The 20,140-nt window shown below is 47.0% G+C and overlaps 1 protein-coding gene across 8 annotated transcripts in view; it reads right to left on the minus strand.

Moving 5' to 3' along the window:
* The window catches only part of SDK1 (sidekick cell adhesion molecule 1), a 596,711-nt gene that overhangs the window by 47,514 nt on the left and 529,057 nt on the right, over positions 1-20,140 (minus strand). For 6 of the 8 annotated variants that reach the window (XM_083474661.1, XM_083474660.1, XM_083474662.1 and 3 more), the window contains exons 33-36: positions 19,234-19,304; positions 15,147-15,285; positions 14,172-14,231; positions 12,206-12,307 (exon numbers count right to left, since the gene is read on the minus strand). In XM_083474661.1, coding sequence (XP_083330787.1) covers positions 12,206-12,307; positions 14,172-14,231; positions 15,147-15,285; positions 19,234-19,304 — 372 coding nt within the window. The remainder of the gene's footprint in view (positions 1-12,205; positions 12,308-14,171; positions 14,232-15,146; positions 15,286-19,233; positions 19,305-20,140) is intronic. The other 2 variants (XM_083474664.1, XM_083474663.1) reach the window with 1 other exon arrangement.

A 20,140-nucleotide genomic window follows, 5' to 3' on the forward strand; every position in this document is an offset into this window, starting at 1 on the left:
AGGACCTCAGATTTGTTCCTACCATGTGGACTAAGACAATGCTAGCATCCCTATCCTGGCATAGCTATTCCACGTGGCTAGAGTTCAGGTCAAAATGAGCTGGCAATTGCATGGACCGTTTCCAATCCATGCAGGACAGAGCTGGGATGGTAGAGCACGGGACTCCTGATCTCAGGGTTGTGGGCAAAAGATTCCTGCACTGCAGGAGGTGGGACTAGATGACCCTTGTGGTCCCTTCCAACTCTATGATTCTATGGGGGGGAGAGAGATGTTGTCTGGTGCTCCTGATCCCAGAGGGCGATGTTCAAGAAGAAGCAGTGGAGACATCACTGGACCATTTCCATCCTGGTTAAAGAATGGGTGCACAGAGATAGATATGAGTTGAATTGCCCCGCAGCCATGGTAATCGGAGAGCTGCTCCTGACCAGCCCCAAAAGGGCTGTGAAACAAATGAATTAAAATGTTTTTGATCTGGTCACCCAATGATCTGATCAGCCAATGTTGTGCCCTTTGGATGCTGCTGGACTCCTGGCTCCCATCATCCCTGACCGTTGACCTGGAGGGCACCAGGGTAGGAAAGGTTGATCTCCAGACCATCTCCCAGACTGAACTGGGGTTCCATGGTTGATGTACAGCAGAGAGGTCAATTTGGAAAAGGGGTTCCCTGGGGTGGGGTGCAAAGGGTCTTAGCTCAGTGGCAGAGCCCATTCATTAGTCTGGAACATTTTTTCAGACCATTTAATCATAGAACAGAATATCCTGGCTTCCGTCTCTACCACCTGCCATTTTGAAGTTGATATTTTAGTGTGGCAGCACCTGAACTTTGGGACTCCCTGCCTATTGACATCAGGCAGGTGCCTTCACTGTCCTCTATTTGCCGCCTGCTGAAAACCTTTTTGTTTGGACAACCCTACCCAGATATAAATGGTATGAAAGAAATAAAAGAAGCAAATAAAAAGGAGGTGATGGAAAAAGACCCTTAGGGCCCAAGACCCCCAAGACCTCTGCCAGGGAAAGAAGGCAATGCAGGGAAGGTGGACAAAAATCCCAACCTTATCTAAGGCAGCTTCTGCTATTCCCCTGGAGAGTCTGAATGAAAGAATCTTTATTTGTGACAGCCATTGGCCATAGCAATAAAACAACACTACGATATACAAAGAATAGAATTAAGTCAATTACATAAAATACATTTTAGGGTTTTGAATCAATAATCAAACAGTGGATCTTATTCTGACTGCCCCAGCTAAAGACCTTGCAAACTTTGTGTCACCTGCTCACCTTGATCTGCCAAGAGAAAGGACACTGTGGCAGTAGCTGGGCAACCCAGAATGGACAATAAAAGAGGGGTGATAATCTCATTCCTCAAGTCTTTATAAAGGGTGCAAGCCAGAAGGGCATGCGCCACCGATTCGGTACCACCATCCCCTGGAGAGACTGGCGTGGGGAGGAGGGCATCTTCTCCTAAGCTGCCTCAGTGACATTTTCTCATCAGTCCCTGCCTTGTCAGCCCCCCAAAGGCTAGACACATGATGTATGCCTGGAACATGCTGCACACCAGCTTTTTTTGCACCCCCCTGAAATGTAGCTTTCTGAGAGTTTAGTGCAGAGAGTTCAAGTTGAGAAAGGCAGAGATTAATGCCCATCTCTAACACGGACACAAGCACCTTGCCAATGGCAGGAACAGTCAACCCGGGGTGATGGAGAAATTCAGCTGAGAACAGGCGCTTGGCCACGCTCACCTTTTCCTTCAGAGGCTCCGAAGCAGGTGATCAATGACTCTTGGCAGGCTGGGACCCTGCTCTCTTTTTCTTTTTCACTGCCTCCCACAAATGCACCGTTAGGGTTGTCTTTAAATTTCCCTCAACTACACATCACCACTGTTTCCTCTTTCAGAATTGCCTAGCTAGGAAAGCTGTACATTCCCCCCCCAAGCCTTCTCCCAAAGAAGAAGAATCCGTTAATGATGGCTTCTCTCAGATTCTCCATTTTCCAATCTTAAATTTAATTTGCCCCATTTCTGCTTACATTTGCCTTTTTTTAAAAAAAAGGAAAGATCCATGTGAAAACTTGTATGCATTTTTGCAAGCTGTTTCCCCCTAGCATAATGCAATTTTGTTTGTAATTTTCACCAACATACACATTTTTTGCATGCACCTTTCGCTTATACATTCATTTTTATGATGCATGTTTGTACACACTCTGTAGGTGGAGAACAGCATGGTGAGGCTCAGAGAAAGGTGAGGTTCGCAAGGAAGAACTGTGCCTCAGTTTGCACATTGGTTTGAGCAGTGTGAGTTTGGTAAGTTCATGATAAAATGGAACCTGAACAAATTCATCTCCCATCCCTGGGTGCGCTAAGTTGCGTAGGTGTGTCTTTTGGCAGACACTAGATTGCTGGGGCCCCCTGATGCTTCTTTCTTGCTTGTAAGAAATAAGCATTCATACTTACAGTTTTCTAATCCATGAAGCCTCCCTCAGTTTATAGAAAGGACCCCCACCCCCTAATGAAGAGCCATTTACACAAAGGAGAGAAAGAAGGTCTCTTTTACAGCTTGCTGTCTAGATTGATAGTCAAGAGCTAGTCAATGTGTGAATGATTCAAAGAAAGTGAGATGAATTGATGGCTGAATTTCAGCGTGTCTCTCATTGATTCTGCAATTGTCCCAGAATTGAGCCTCTATTGTGCCGCCACATCCCTTTTTTTTTTTTTTTGCAAATTAGTTTCAGTCCAGTTTTCCTCTAATTTCTCAAAGAGCTGAAATTCTCAAGTTTACTTTTCATATAGGAGCAGGAAGGATGATGGTGGCGGTGATGATTTTTCTATAGGTTGCTGCTGGTGAAAGTAGCCCATTTTTAGGGCAAGAAAGTAGAATCGTTTAAACTGGTGCTTCTCAAGCTATCTGATGTGGTGGACCAAGATTCCCCTCCCACAATGTGCCAGGAACTGGTACCATATTTTGCCCCTGAAGAGTCGTTCCCCCCAAAAAAACCAACAACCCTGGGCCTTTGGAAAGTCACTGGGAACCAGCAGCCAATATCTGATAAACTTGCACCAGTCTGCGGGCCACCACTTCAGTAGAACTGATTTAAACTAGACAGTGTTACCCAAATGAATTTGCTGCAATAGGGCATGGTGGTGATGGATACTCTTTTAAATGTATTGTTATCAAGAACATAAGCAGAACCTGCTGGGTCTGGCCAATGGCCCGTCTATTCCAGAATCCTCATCTTACAGTAGCCACCAGATGTCCATGGGAAAGTAGCAAAAGCAGGATTCAAGCACGAGAGTTCTCTCTTCTCCTGCTGTTTCCAGCAACTGGTATTCAGACACACTGCTGCCTCCAACTATGGAGGCCGAGCATAGCCATTGTGGCAAGTGGCCTTTGATAGAGTACAGATTCCTGCTGCAAGGAGCTTACAATAAAAATTGTCAACCTGGGGAAAACAGATGGCTTTTAATAGAGAGTTTGATCAGTTTGAAAACATTCTGGGGAACATATGCTCAGGGCAGCCTCATGCTCTAGTCACGGTTTCTCAGGGGAATCTGGTCAGCCACTGTTGCCGCCAGAATGGTGGACTACATGGGCCTCCATCTTATCTAGCACATCCACAAATTCTTCAGAGAATAACAATGGCATCCCATAGTCTAGGGAAACGTCCTTTTAAGTGCACAGAGACTTAGCCATAGCTCACACCGGGCTCGAACAGTTGGAATCAATGCAATTAGTTAAGCGACTCATTTCACCTGAGCAGTTTAACACGGCTGCCCTCTTCTTCAGGGAACAGATTTTGGCATCAAAGGCCATTAATCAGACAGCGATTAAGGAGGGCAGAGTCAGATCACAACTGCGGTGACCTACCTACACAACAAGGAAATTCCAGGGTAATTTGCCAGCGACTTCTACAAGGCGACTCCTGATCGTTGCCCCAGGGAGCCCAAATCATTAGAGACGGGGATATTTTGAATTATGGGTTTTCATGCAACAAAGAGGGATAAGTTAATTAACTTTCCTGGAAATGAGAAAAAGCCAAAGGAAAGTTGACGTGTGTGTGTGTGTGTGTGTGTGTGTGCATGCAGTGGCAGATTTTGGGCTCTCAAATTTCAGCAGCGGTCTGCGTGATGCAAAAATTCAGTGTTCCTGCCTCTCACACGCCTATATCACTGTTGTGGCGCCCCTGCAGTGTGGCACCCAGTGCACCTGCACTGGTCATGCGACCCTAAAACCACCTTTGGTGTGTGTACACACACTTTGGCCTGCCCCGTTTCCTAGTGGTGTGGCTCCACCCCAAAGGTGAGCCGCTTCTGCCTGTCTCCATAAATACCAGCTGGAATCTTGAGATCACCCTTCCCTGAGCTCTCCTGAGTCCTCAATGGGCTTTGAATCACTCTCTTCAGAGAGGCTCATTGGACACTCATTATTAGGTCTTTCCAGCACCTAGCAAAGATCTCTCTTAATTTTTATTTTCTAAGGCTGGCGAATAAGTGTTTTGTTCCATCACATTCATTTTTATGCTGCTTTAAAAATGCCTTCCCCCCGCTTGTTATTACAATGTGCTTTAAAAATATTTTATCGTAAGCCACCCTGACAACTTGATCAAAAGGCGGGATATAGAATTGTAGAATTCTAGAGCTGGAAGGGACTGGATTGGGTCATCCAGCCCAATCTCCTGCGAGGCAGCAATCACAGCTAAATATTCATAAAGCAAATAATTAAACTCAAGCATTTGTTGTTTGTCATTATTAGATTTGTATAGCTTCCCATGAATAAACATTCCCTGAGCGGCTTACAACAAAGTATGAACAGCACAATAGATTGCTGGTGCTGGTAGCAATAATTCTAACAATAAGAGCCAGCGAAAACCCTCACTGTATAAAGGCAGGATAAGCTACTTTACAGCCTGGGTTTAAAGCACAGTGAAAATGTTTGGGGCAGAACATGCTCAGCCATATTTCTGCTGTTGGAGAGGATGTGCAATGCCTGCCTCTCTCAGGTAATGGCATTTGAGGTGCCAGAAGGGAGACCAGGCTGCATCTTCGCTCCTAATAACATTATGCCTTCTCATTACATTACTGTTGATTTTACAAGCCTATTTTCTTTCCTTTAAGAATCAGAAGCCGCGCTGCTCTTGGTCGTTGTCGATTTCCTTCGATGGAGATGGGAGCTCACCTCCACTTACCACTAGGGGGAGCTAAGACCGCTGCAAACCGTTCCCGTGCCGGCGCTTCCCGCGGATTCAATGGGAAATTAGCATACAATTGTTCTATTAAACCGCAGCAGCGCATGCATTTCGAAATTGCTAGTTTTCTGCACGTCTCCCTCCCTTTGTTGCCCTTTCTAATGAAAGCATTTTGATTTCGTGGCCGTCTCATGGAGGGAGCCCAAAGATGCAGGGCAGAACTGAAAACTAAACAGGAGGAGGAATGCAAGACCTTAGGGTGCATTTGGCAGGCGATGGTGAAACTCTGACATCTGCTATCTCTCAGCTTATCCACATCTACGGTTTGCCCCCCTCTTTCCAGGTACAGGTTCGCACTTAAAAGCTCTGCGTCTGAGCATTTATTTAATTTTTATCACCTGGAGACTTTCCCCACAAAACCCCAATCTTTAGCACTCAATCAGAGCAAATGTCAATGTGGGTTTTCCACAGATAGCTGTTTGCTCTGACTGAGCTTTAAAGAGCAGGTTTTCACAGGAAAAGCTTTGGAGCAAGAGCTTTTAAAGTGGAGGAAAGGAAAATGCGGCCGGAGGGGGCTCAGCCCAAACCCTGCCCCCCCTTAGTCATGGAGGGAGCACAAGCTTCTTCCCAACCTCCCAATGTGACAAAACAAGCCACTTTGCTTAGGGTTGCCATGTGTCCTCTTTTTCCAGGACACGTCCTCTTTTCCAGGGGTAAAGTTTCCGTCCTGGTGGTTTTTTAAAATTTGCCAAAATGTCTCTGGCTATACTTTTTGGGTGAGACATAACTGGTGGTCAAAGACTTGTTTTCCTCTTCTCTTCTTCTGCCCCCCTCAGCAATATATCACAGCTTCTATAGCCGAGATGTAATAGGGCTATTTAAAATGTGAGTCCTCATAAAGGTAAAGGTAAAGGTAAAGGGACCCCTGACCATTAGGCCCAGTCATGACTGACTCTGGGGTTGTGGTGTTCATCTCGCTTTACTGGCTGAGGGAGCCGGCATACAGCTTCCGGGTCATGTGGCCAGCATGACTAAGCCGCTTCTGGCGAACCAGAGCAGCACACAGAAACGCCGTTTACCTTCCCACAGGAGCGGTACCTATTTATCTACTTGCACTTTGACGTGCTTTCGAACTGCTAGGTTGGCAGGAGTAGGGACCGAGCAACGGGAGCTCACCCAGTCGTGGGGATTCGAACCGCCAACCTTCTGATCAGCAAGCACTAGGCTCTGTGGTTTAACCCACAGCGCCATCTGCATACCATAGAGTCTCATAGAGACCTCTTATTTGCTCTGCAAAATATGGCAACCCTACTTTGCTAAGAGTTAAAACAGGGAGCTGCTGCCTCACCATGTGTATGGAGAACTGCTTATGAGTAATATTAACAGCTTAATGAGCTGCTAATGAGGCGCTCAGTCAGCTGCTTCAGCTTGCAGTATGAATCCAGAGCAAATTATCTCCATGCATTTTCTGCCTTACCAAGGGAGAATTAAGGGCAGCAGATAAACCAATCTGACATACGTCTCAATTTGGACATTATTTCCCCATGTTTTGTTTTAAGGGTACCTTCTCTATAAGGAAGCTCAACTTGCTCTGACTGCAGAATGGGGAGTTTTCAAAAAGTTGTCTCCCTCCCCCCAGCCCACCCTTTAAGCCTGGTCCCTCTCTGGAAGCCTGCGCAGCTGTCATCCTAAAATGCTGGTGTCCTAAAGGGGCAAGGGGGGGCAGGCATGGACCACCATGAGGAGGGTAGCCCTGACCAGCCCTTGCTCTCCTCTAGCTTCTTGAGCCCTGGTGCCACTCGGCCAAAGGCAGTCCAACATTTATGCAAACTAAAGCAAAAGGGAAAAGAAGGTCAAGGCAGAAGAAGAAATGGCAGTGTGATGGGCCGGGGGTTAACCCGAGCAACGCGGTCCAGGTCCAGTCCCAAATCCAAGGGTTCCATGAAGAGTCAGTCCAACAGAGCCAAGGCAGCAAACCAGACAAGGTCAGACACAGGATCTCAGGCAGGTTCTGGCAAACAGCAATGTTCCTCCCGCAATGTGGGGCGGGGTCTGACAGCCTTTTATCTCTGATGGAGTAACGGCTGGTCCTGATCCCCTGATGACTCACCTCCCTGTCTCGCCCCGAAGGCGAGCACTCCTCCTGCAAGTACTCAGGTCTCTCCTTCTCTCAGACCTCAGTCTCTGCAGCTCGGGAGACGTCGGTGGGTTACTAGACCCAGAGGCCGCCTCAGCCTCCCCTGAGCCAACCAGTAGTGGAGCAGCTGTAAGTGATGGCCCAGCTGGAGGCAACGAGGTCATCCCCGCATCTGGAGCCAGGGCAGGCTCAGGCCCCTGACTCGGCCCAGCTGGTGCTTGTTGCAGGGGAACCTGTGCAGACTGGGACTCTTCAGGATCAGGCCCAGACTAGGTTCAGATGCCACCTGAGGCAAAGGATCCGGTGCGGACTGAGACTCCTCTGGTTCCGAGCCCGAGTCCCAGGACATCACAGGCAGCTTCTTCAAGTCTTTACATTTATCTCTTGCTTTGCCCAACTCTCTTGTATCCCAAAAATCATAATGTACGTTACTATTAACACAAGATGCAAAGTTGGACAGCCTGTCCTCAGCCCAAATTTAAAAACCAAATGAAAATATATCCAAATGTATAGCCAAAGTAAAAGACAACTGTAATACTATTTTAAAGAAGCCCAACAACTCTGACGATTTTATAAATATATATATTTATGAACTTCCCTTTATTTTGGTTTTCATTGTGGCCAGGGATATCTCTTCATTATTGTGGATATGCATCTACTTCCTCAGCACAGTTTTTGGAATGATAACTGTGTTTGGCTTTTCTGCAGAATCCAGAATACTTTTTTCACAAGAACTGGTGTAGAAGAAACCGTGGGAACGAAGCCTTGCTTGAGAAGGGGACAAATCCGGATTGGTATTGGCTTCAGGGGGATCTGAGTAGCCTAAGTGCATGCAGGATTGTGGGCCAAGGAGAGTCACCAGGGAACCCGAGGGAGACACTGGGAGGGGAGGGGTGCAAAGAAACAGGAGGATCTGCATGCGGGGTGCAGATGGAGCACCAATGTCCTTGCTGAAGGTCCCCAAGGCTTTCTCAAATTCATGGGCATCTGCAGATGGGATGTTGCCACCCTGCAATGAACCATAAGCCCCAGATCCCCAGCTTTCTTTCCTTCTTTCCTTCTTTCTTTCTTTCTTTCTTTCTTTCTTTCTTTCTTTCTTTCTTTCTTTCTTTCTTTCTTTCCTTCCTTCCTTCCTTCCTTCCTTCCTTCCTTCCTTCCTTCCTTCCTTCCTTCCTTCCATCCTTTTTAAAAAAGAGTATAGGCTTCTCGCATTTTTAAAAACTGAGATACGTGGCAAAATGCACAGATGCTATTCTTCACTTTGTGTGTGTATATGTGAGAGAGTGTGAGAGAGAAACTAGACTGCTCCCACTTTCAGGGTTTTGTTTTCTTATTTATTTATTGCATTCACATCACACCCTTTTCTCCAAGGAGCTCAAGGTAGCATATCAGGTTCCCCCAATCGTCATTTAATCTCAGTGAGAACAGGATGCTGGGCCATTGGCCTAATCCAGCGGGCTATTCTTACGTTACGCCCAGTAGACTCTGCAGCCTGACACTGAGCTTGGCCGAGGCTGGACAGAATTGCAGCAGAAACCTCATTATACATTTCATTTTCCTCTGCTGCTGAAGATGTATTTCAATGAGGGTCAGGAGCAGCTGAAGAATAGAGCCCTCCAAGGAAACCACCCCAGATGCTCCTGGTAGATGTCCTTCGCATCCACATGCCCTCTTAACATCATGTAGCCTCCCTGTAGAAAAGCATACGTTGCTCAGCAGGCACTGTGTTACAACTCCAATGTCATATTTTGCAGGTGGAAGACAGAACAGCAGCAGGAATATAATACTGACAGCTCAATAGCAAGAACTGCCCCAGAGCGCTCAGAGAGAGCACAGCTGCCCTGATTAATTTATGGAGTTTTAGGGAAAGATAACAGAACATTACTGTGATGTTTGAAATGAAAAGGTCAGAAGGAGCTAATAGCTTGTCCAAGGCCCAAGACATCTCGGATTTAATGAAACTGTAATGAAAATAATTCTGGAATTTGAAATGGAACCTTTGCATGTTAAATATGAAACACCAGGGTAACGGAGGTGAAAGTAGATTGAGTCGCATTAGCTGGGGGCACGGGTCAAATCTGACGCAAGGAACCTCCATCGCAGGGAGGCAGACCAGAGTGCAGGTTCGGGTGAACAGAGCAGGAAAAATAAGCATGCACTGCAGAAAGGGAGTCCGCATTGACCGAACGGCCTAATGCAGCTTTGGCCAGGGGTGGTTGTGTCCAGATGTCTGGGGCTACAGCAGCCACCAGACCCAGCATCCTATAGCCCTGCTGGCTGGGGGTGATGGGAATTGTAGTGCGAAGCACCAAGAGCGAACCAGGTTGGCAAAGTCGGGACTATTGAAATTTGTATTGTGGTATTTTGGGAGCTGTGCTGTGCCGTCTGTAGGATATGGCCCACCAAGGTGGACTAGAGGGCATGGGTGGACCGCCTGGTTTTTCTGCCTGCCTGAAATAGGGAAATTGGCAATATAGCCAATTTTGTGGCCATATAGCCACATATGGCCAAATTTGTGGCCATATAGCCACAAAATGCTGCTGCCGTCAATTTCATTTTATTTCTATTCCTTTCTTCCTCTAAATAGTCCTGGGCAGTGAACAATGATCAAGTACAGCAATCGTATGGAATATCTAATTAACCAACCCCCCCCCCCCGCAAAACTCAAATATTAATGTTATACAGCATCACTATTAAGACCCAGGGCAAACTTCAAGTCCTCTCAGCTTGGGCAGACAAACATTGACCCCTAAATTTGACTGTGTGTGGAGGAATTGAATGCACCCCCACCAAGGGAGGCCATTCCACAGGGAGTGCTGACACCAAAAAGGCCCTGTCTCAAGCGGCCCCAGGCCGGGCCATGAGCAGGGTTTCCTCACCCAAGTACTGGGAAAGGGCACTTCTGTACAGGGCACTTCTGTACAGAACCCTAAGTGGCTCAGGACCCTAGAACTGACACCTCCAATTGGGCCCAGTGGCTCACAGCCAGCCAGTGCAGTGTTTTAAGGGTGAGTGACACATGATCCCATCTCCATGTAGTGGCACCCTACACCAGGTACACTTTCTGGAGCAACTTCAAGGGCAGCCCAGCATGGTGCGCAGCGGGCTGCATCCTGCTTAGTGAACCATCCATTGTGCCCCAGTCTTGGTTTGAATGATGGTGGGAATGGCAGAGCAGGTCTTTATGAAATCTACAAGCTTCATCCAGTGGGGGAGGGCGGAGAGCAGGTGGGGGTGGGGGTAGCATGCCACCCAGGGGCATGGCGCTCCACCCACAGGGGCATGACGTGCGTCCTGGGGGTGTGGCACGCCGCCTGCAGGGGCATGGCGCCCAGCGCAGGCGGGGGAGCAGCCACGATGGCACCCCCCGGGATCGCGCTGCCGGGGGCAGTGCGCTCCCCCCGCACTCCTCTTCCTCCGCCAGTGGCTTCATCTCAGGCAGGGGCCCTCCCAATTTTAGCAAAATCACCCCCACCACACACTATGCCCTTCTGAAAACAGTGCCTACAGGGGTCCCACTTTGCACTCCCTGTATTCCCCTCACTAGTCTGTGCTCAGTCATACACTGAAGTCCATTTGTGGAAGGCACATATGAATTCATCCAATTTTCATCAAACCCCTTCCTCCAAGGAACTCACAGACACACTGTTGTTATCCTACAGCTCTATAGATTAAGCTGAGAGATGGTGTCTGACCCAATAATATTTCTTTAAGCACGGTTGTCCCCCCACCCCGCAAACATTATTTTCACTGACTTAATAGGCCTTATTTATCTTTTATTGTATGTTCATATATGGATATTGCATTAAACTGTGAGTTGCTCAAAGTGTATCAGTGCATATCATTAGTTCTGCCCTTTACGAGCGTGTAACAGAATAATGAGTACAGTAATGAGTTCCTGGCCTGTTTTTCCATTCTGTTCTGCAGAGTATTGGTCCCCACTCACTGTAATGTTCACACATCCAGCATCTGTTAAGAGGCGCCTATATGAATGCAGCAACCTGCACAGAAACATCCCCTCGGCAGACATCCTGCCCAATGCATGGGCTGCACAGGGGACCACTAGAGGCAGACCCAGCCACCCCGTTCAAATGGAGGATAAATGCACGGAGGAATGAATCTCTGCGAAGGTGCAGAGGAAGGTTGAAATGAGATTCCGTTGTTTTAGCTGGCAGCGCACGGCAAATCTAAGGCAGGGGCATTTCTGCTCCCAGCTCTGACCAAGCTTATCTGCATTGAAAAGGGACTTGGTCCTAAATGATCTTCAGGAAAATATGCCATTCGTTCAGCATCGGATGCCAAAGGCTGTGTCTGCCTGCACCGCATCATCATCACACACACAAAATATTTTCATGTACGCTTTGGGTTAAATGATATTTAAAATTCTGCTCACATCACAGGCAAACCAAATTCTGCACCAAGAAAAGTTGAATCCTGCAGCAGGTCTATGTTATACAAGCTGAGTGAATTTGCCTGATTTCTCTTACGTTACAGAATTGATTTTGTAATCATGGCTTTCTTGCGTATTTTTTCCTGCTTTGGGTAATCTTGGGAAGGACAGAGAGCTAGAGCTAAAAGCCTGCTCCCCATCCAGGATTTTCCCGAGACTTCAATAAATTCTCCATGCATTTTCAAACTGATCTCCGCATCTTGCTTTTTTGCTTACAAAATCATCACCATCATTTTATTATTCATATGCCACCAATCTCACTTCCAGAGAACCAAACTACTCTGCTCTGTGCTTCTTTCATACACGTTTAAATATACTGGCTCTGGGGTACCAGCTGCCACCAGCTCCACTAGGGGCTTCCTTAGAGTTCTCCCCTTCCAGCAGATCTAGGGAAATCGAGTCAGATCTACATACAGGATTTTAGCAGCCAGCTTACTTACCCGCTTCCCCAACAAAGACTTCCACAGGAGTGCTGGCAGGGCTCTCTCCAACAATATTGTATGCTGTCACGACAACTTCGTATCTCTTGTACTTTTTCAGTTCTGGAAACGCAAAACAATTGGGTTACCAACATATTTGATGTCCCACTTAAAAGTTCTCAGTAGCCCAGAAGACAGGTGAATAAATGGAAAGGTATCAAATCGCTCTGATATTACTCTGATATTCTAGTTGGATCTCTAGGAGGAGACATTATTTTGCTTTCATATCAGTTCAAATCATTCCTCGCAAAGAATACTGGGAATGACAGTGTGGTGAAGATGTGAGAATTCTCTTTTGGAGCTCCCTAGCTCATCTCACAAATTTACAGTGTCCGGCATTTGGACCAAAGCTCAGTGTTGAAGCTGAGAAACTGTTGAACTTCTCTTCTCCCCCCCCCCACCCCAAGAAATGGTCATTGCCTTGTGCAGTTTCTCTGCCCGTAAATAACAGTGGTGGATTCTGAGAGGCTGTTTGCACATGGTTGAACCCTTTATCTTATGTTACATGCAGCAAGGAAGACCAAATCCTAGTCATCCTTAAGATGCATCCACAGCAGAAACCATTAGCCATAGCAGAGGCCATTATGGTCTCCTCCCCAGAGGCATTGGGTCCAGAGGAACTGACAGAGCGCAAGAAGCATGCTTGGAAATGCAAGAGTCTTATTTGGAGGTGTGTGTGTGTGTGTGTGTGTGTGTGTGTGTGTAGAGACGTCCTTTCCCCCAGGCAATCATAGCTTGAATGCTGAGCACACAAAACCTGAGAAAAGATTTTGACATCACCAGCTTTGCCTTTGGCCACTGGGCAACCATTCCTGAGCTCAAACTCAGGAATGAGCATTGACAGAGGCAGGAAGGGGATGGCAAAAGGAAAATAGGAGGGAGACCACAGAGGAGCGGCAGGGGAGGGAGGAGCCCTGAGCACATTTAAGAAGCAAGATCGTGGTAGAAAGGAGCATCACATCCATGTCCGTACGTTCACAGAGACCTGCAGATACTTGTGGTGCCATGATTTGCATATTCAAATCAGGCCACCCATCTTACAAAGGACACGAAGCATCTGGGGAGCCCACCAGCAAAATACTGCCAAGCAGCTGGGCTGGAAATGTCACGAAATAGTGCAAGCATCGCTCTCAAGCTCTTTATTTGCATATCAGTTCCTCCACAACTGGCAAGTTACCCTTCAGCTTCGGTATCACTGAGAGTCGCAGCAAACCATTATCGTAGGAACAGTTTCACGAGTTCAATAATGAGCCCTTCTAATTTCAGATTTCCCGAAGTATTTACCAGTATTCTGCCCACGTATCTGAGTCAGAGAGCAGTGTGTTGCCTGCCGGTTTCAGGTAGACAGACAGCTGATGGTATCTGATTTACTGCTTAAATTTTGCCAGCATAATAAATAAAACCATCTGATATATTATATGAAACAGACATTTTTACGGACTTTCAAACTCCTGCCAGTTCATACACAAGAGCATTTGTTTCGGGGTTTGTTTGTTTTTTTGCTGTTGGAAGGGTGATAATATTTCCCAGGCAACGTGCAAGAAAACGGGACTGAGGCTTGCCACAAAATCACTGTGGACAGATTTCATGAAAATTCATGAGAGCTATTAGGAGACCCCCTATTTCCCTCCCAGAGTGACAATTCCCACAGTGGTTTAACAACCAACCCCCCTAACAGTGCTCATTACCTTTAACAAATTACAGCACCCAGAATCCTTTGGGGGAGCATGGTTGTTTGAAGTGGTATCACAACACATTAAAAGTATGGTGTTAATGTGGCCCTGGTATAAGGCCCTAAAAGGTCCCCAGGAATCTCGCCTCTTCCCCAGGATTGCATCTCTCTCTCTCTCTCTCTCTCTCTCTCTCTCTCTCTCTCTCTCTCTCTGTGTGTGTGTGTGTGTGTGTGTGTACATCCGCATGCACTTACGTGTTAATTCATACGTCGTTAATGCAGAGCTGCTGTTCACTGTCTTGAAGCTGCTTTGGGCTATTCAGGGTAAGCAAAGCAGAAAGTTGTTAAGAGGGCAAGGAAAACAGTTATTGCACATGATGTACAGCACAGGCAGCGGGAAATGATGCGGCGCACGCAGAGACAGCTTTAAGCTTGAGGACTGCACCTTGACAGGCAATAAAAGCCACATCACTTTCTAGATAACGTGTCGAAAGATCATCAGTCACGAGGGCTTGCTCAGGCTCCTTGCCACAGAGAGAAATCAAACAAGCAGGCAATATGAGGAAGCGTAAGATGTCCTTAGAGTCGCGGAACAAACAGGCACCAGGCAAGGCTGCTCTAGGGCAGAAGGCCCCCTCCAGATCCTGCCAGGGCTGGAACACAGGGGATTTGTGCTAGAGAGTGTGAACCAAGGAGACAGAAAGACAACCCCACCCCCCTGGAAATTCCATGTTATACATTTACTTGTTCACATTACTGTCTGCAACATCCTCAGAGAGCAGCGCCTCTGACGGCGTGGCAGACGATGCTCTGACTGGCATGGCTCAGGGTCTCCCACTCCCCCCACCCTTTGCTCTTCTCTCCCAATCAATAAAGCCTTTAATTTGATGGAGCTCTGAACACCTGATTTACTATCGAGATAGCCACAACACGGAAACAGCAGAAAGCAGGAAGCAATAACTGAAGGTGGGAGAGGAAGGACAGCAGGCCCCCTGAGTGACCCCACTGGAGATACCGTAAATCCACCAGCCAGTTAGCAGAGGGAGCTTCGGAGCATGTGCCAGTCTTCCTCTTATTTTTCCCCCAGTAACCATTTTCAGCACTTGCCCATCTTGATGCAGATGCCAAACATTTCAGTGCCCCTTCTAAAGCCACTGGAGACTGAGCTGAATGGTAAATAACTGGACTGCATAAAGTGGGGGGAAGGAACACACCCCACTGGCTGCTCACCTGTAAGCTCTGCTCGTAAAGCTGAAGGGTTTTTAATGACCTTGGACTCCAGTCCTGGGACCGTGCTCTCATACTCCAACTCCCGGTAATAAATGCGATATCCCAATAGAAGACCGTTCAGGCTCTCAGCATTTGGAGGCTGCAAAATGTCCCAGGGAAAAATAGGTTAGGTAAGGCTTGTGCCCAATATTAGTCCATAATTGAGATTCAGCCTAAATGTTGGTTGTTAAAATAGTCATCCATGCAGACTTGCTTTAAGATGAAGTGGAGATGCCCTGGTGCTAGCCCAAGATATTCCACCGCATGACTCAAAAGGAGCATCCCTTGCAAAGTCAAAAGGACATGAAAGAGACTATCCAGGACAAGAAGTTGCTTGGGGCATGAGGCACAGCAACATGCAAGGTGTCCTGTACCTAAAAGGCTGCTGGGACACAACCTGCAGCCACAGTCAGGGAGGTGACTTGAGAATCCCATCCCATCATCCTTTGCAATACTTCGTATATGGGAGCCTCTCCGCCTGAACAGTTTCACTCAGTGGTTTCAGGTAGATGTTGAAAAGCAAGGGGGACAAGATGGAGCCACATGGAGGCAATACAGTTTGACCTGACCACATAGGATCCCAATGGCAAACTTCTCCAGGGAAAACCAACAGTCTCTTGTGAAATCGTCCCATCAGCTAGGAGCAGAACCACTACAGAAGAGTCAAAGGTCACTGGCAGATCCAGGGTCATGCTCCCTGAAGGTAAAGGTTGTCACGTAGGGTTTATCTATGCCAACACAGGACATCGACAAGAGTGACAAAGGAGGTTTCCATCCCAAACCTGAGATGCAAGTAAAAAATGGATCCAGTTTGTCTGAGACTTTACAGAGTTAAGTGATGGCCCACTTGCCAACCTTGGCTAGGAATGCAAAGTTTGAAACTAATGCATAATTTCACCAAGTCAAGGGGCTGAGTGGTGGCTTCGATAATAGAGGTGGTGGCTTCGATAATAGATAATAGAGTAATGCAAGTAATCTTGCATTACTCCCTCACACAATATGCATTTAATGATAACCTTCAACAAGGCTTCACCAGCCAAGGACAAGGGCCAAGCAAGCACTCATCAGTCCTCATTTTCATCCAAGATGACACTCTGGATGATGACTCTGCTTTGGACCTGGATCCCAAAGCAGAATCCAGGCCAGGAATTATCTCAGTGATTTTATCCTCAAAGTACTAAGCAGTACTATCAGGGCATGCCACTGGGGCACCCAGCATCCCACATGGATAGAGGCTAAGCTGGGGCATTTCTTTCCTCACCCATGAAAACTCAGCTGAATGTTTGGGGATGAGCTACGTGCAGTCAGAAATGTCATAAGTTTCCATCCACCTGAGCTCTAGACGCTGTCTCTGCTGCTATGTTCCTTGCAACTCTGTAGGTCATCAGGGAGACGGATGACTTCTGATAAACAGGGAAGGGGGTTCTGTGGAGCTATTGCGCCAACAGCTTGTGTGTTCCAGGAACTCACAAAGATAACAGAGAGTAAACTGGATGCTCCCTTAGGGCCAACAGAAGACCATCTGACTCCATTAAGTTTGAGGTGTGTGCGGACTTTCACAATTGAGCTTTTAACCACGTGAAGGAGGTTTGAAATAAGAGCAAGTCCAACTGCCAATGATAAAGAGGCACCAAGGAGTTCTTCCCCAAAGATCAGCTTCATCCTGTCTAGTACAGAAAACTGGATCCAATGTATGAACTGCAGCAGCTGTTGGGCCTAACAAACATTGAGACAGACCCATGGTTGCCACGGTGTCTGTGAAATCCTGAGCTGTGCTGATTAAGGAGACGTCAGCATTTGTAACTGAAGCCTACCCAGAGATCCTCAACATCGCATCTGTCACCTTGGTAGTGGAGGCTGTGAAGCAGCAGGGCAATAGGGAGCTGAGCAGAATCCCTCTTGTGGCTCAGTTGCTTGACACTAGCTGTATCCGTGCTTCAACGTGGCTGCATCTTAGACAGGGAACTCATTAAAAGAGACATGTAACCCTTATGGATTACAGCAACTCCACCTTCCCAGTCACTGGTCCTGTACTGATGGATGAATTGGGTCCACACATCCATCGCTTTCTTCATGCACACATCTGCCTCATCTCCCAAATATATGCTTGGTGCAGTCAAGGTGGGCCAGGAATAGTCTCTTCCATTTCCACAACGCATTAAGTTTGACTCCAGTACAGACATGCATATATGAAGTAAAAGATTTGTATTCTTTACATTCCTATTTCCTTCAACACCTGGGTCTATTATATTGCAGCCCCTGGAATAAAATAGCATGGTCTCATTTCAGACTCCCATAACTTCTTATCACTTCTGGGGCTCTGAATATTGTATTTGCTCTCCTAATTCCAGGTTGGGGTTGATCTCGAGGCCTCAAGGACTCTTGCAAGTAACATATTTTGATACAGTCTTGTGTCATCTGCCTGAGGCCAACTTTTTGAACAGCCTGGGGGACCATCCGTAACATTTGGTTAATTAAAAATGTGAATAAGAATGAGGGCTGTTTACATAGGGCTGCCTTGATCAGAATCTACGTAGGGGAAATGCAGCCAGTTCAATTAACAAGTAGTTTTTGATAATCAAGTTTCTGATAACGAGGGCTCCACAGCACCCCCGCCCCCAATTTCTATTTTTCCTGTCCCTCATAAAAGCCTCCTGATCCACATCAAGCCCGATTAAAAGGCAAGCAAGCAGGATTCCCTCTGGAGTCCAGATCTTATGTCAGAATCAGAAGCTATTTAGATACCTGGCACAAAGGGACCTAAGAGATAAATGGCAAGGGAAGCTCTTTCCTTTCTGCCTCCCTGATAATCATACTTCTGCCTTGGAAAAGGTACTTTGCTGAAAGGTCAGGGCATCCTGCTCTTATCCGACTTTCATGGACAAAACCTAGCTTTTGATGGTAATGGATTATTTAGGATTTTCTGTCTATCTCTACGAGAGGCCCAGAGGATCTGCAGAGGCAGGTAAAAGTGATTATGAGTAGCAGCCAGCCAGGTCTGGAGGAGTGAGAATGGCTATTTGTTTACACTGCAAAATTTGGACAAATTATTGGATCAAAACCAGAAATGGACTAGAACAAAGCGCCCAAGTTAAATTTAACACTAAAGGGATTTTGAAATCACTCTTGAACTACAGAACCATCACCTCATTCTACAAAGAAGTCTCAATTCATTCCAACAGGGGTCAAAACAATGAGCTGAGAAGCTTCAGTGCATTTCCAAACAGCATGTTAAAACATTGCCTTGTGCTGGGTAACCTATGATAACTGCTGTTTTGACTGTGTTTCCTCAGCATTTAGCTAGTTTAAGCTTATTTTACTTTTTTTTTTTATCTGCAAACTACCTCGCGTCTAAATTGCTGAGCACCCAAATAACATAAGCGTGGTAATGACATGTAATTGCCTTCAGTTTTTGCGATGTGGCTCAAGTGCAACTATCCCATTACATTTTCATGAAATAAAAAGCACACAATTATCTAAACTACCACCTATTTCACATGTATTATCCACCCAAAATCTATCAACAGAATCGGCCTTTATTCCTAACACGTGGCCTTTCGCGGTCCTCTGTCTGCATTCCCCTTACTCCATTATACGACTGACTGGGAGGTGAGCTGCTGATTGATGCCTACACACACCTCCTTGGGTGAAAACATTCAACACACCTTGCATTTGTTCAGCATGTTGTAACTGAGAGTGTTCATGCTGCATGAACAAGGTCTTCTGCGCAAGCCAAGCCACACCGCAATAGACATCAGTGAGACAGCAGCGACTGTTAACATAGATAGTGATGAATTGCAGGGAGACTCAACCAAAGTGTGTGGTCTCAGGGCAAATTCTGCTGCGTCTGCATGCAAGGTCTTCGCTGGGAGGGCATCCGGTGGCTGTGGGCTTTCAGTCTTGCACCCTCCTCAGAAGGTTAGAGGTGTGACTGGAAAAAGGTACGAATCGTTTGGACCGCCAGCCCTTGTGTATTTCCCAAGAGCCTGCATTTCTGCGCTCCCCTGGTCAAGAGACACCCGCCCCCCAACTTTTATATGCTACTAACCTTCCACTGCACGAGGACAGAAGACGTGGTATGCGGGGTCACAGACACAGAATTTGGTGGTTCGCCTGGAACTAAATATGGATATATAAAGGAAACAGGCATCAAAGTGAGAAACAAGCAGAGAAGCAGAGAAGGCATTCTGTTGCTGGAAGTTCTTCCTCGCCTGGCTTGCCACAGAGGCACTGCTGTGCTGCAAAGGAGCGAGTGGGGACCCCCTCCCACCATTCCCCCACCCCACCTATGAGAAGCCCAGCTGCCTAAACCTGCTTTGAGCATCTATCCTACCTGTGCAGCAAATGCACGGAATGTATCAGGGACAAAGCCGGGGAAGCTTATCAGGCGCTCCCAGCTCTCCACACTAAAATGCTCCACTAGCCGCAGCAGGTTTGCTCAGCAAAATAAATCCTCTGAGTTTGCTGAGGAGGTGAGCAGCTTTTACAGTTAATCATTTCTGTTGTATAGAGGCCAGTGGGGGCCCTGGGTTTTCCAAAACTCAACCCGAAGTGCACTTTGGGAAGGATATATCTATCTATGTAGACATATATAATGGGAATGACCCCCAGAACATCAGCTGCGCTAGTCTGCTGCAGCAAGAGAGAGAGAGAGAGAGAGATGAGACAAACCGTGGCAGCTTAAAGATAAGGATGGGATTCAAAGGCCAACTTTCAGCACATCCCAAGGCTTGCGGACACCTCTGGGGATTTCTGCCTCCTGATACGGAGCCACAGACCCTACCCCTGCCTTTGAAACTCCATTTACATCCAATTCCCAGGAGACACAGGGAGAAACACTAGCCCAAAGCCAGCTTGGAAGCCCAAAGAGAGTTGTAGGGTCATTTGCATTGCAAATGGTTTATTTTCAAAGGAGCTCACCCTGATATTGGTGGATTTATAACAGCCAGGCATTT

The sequence above is a fragment of the Podarcis liolepis genome (genome assembly GCF_965112155.1).
Source record: "Podarcis liolepis genome assembly, chromosome: 14".
Classification (NCBI taxonomy): Eukaryota; Metazoa; Chordata; class Lepidosauria; order Squamata; family Lacertidae; genus Podarcis; species Podarcis liolepis.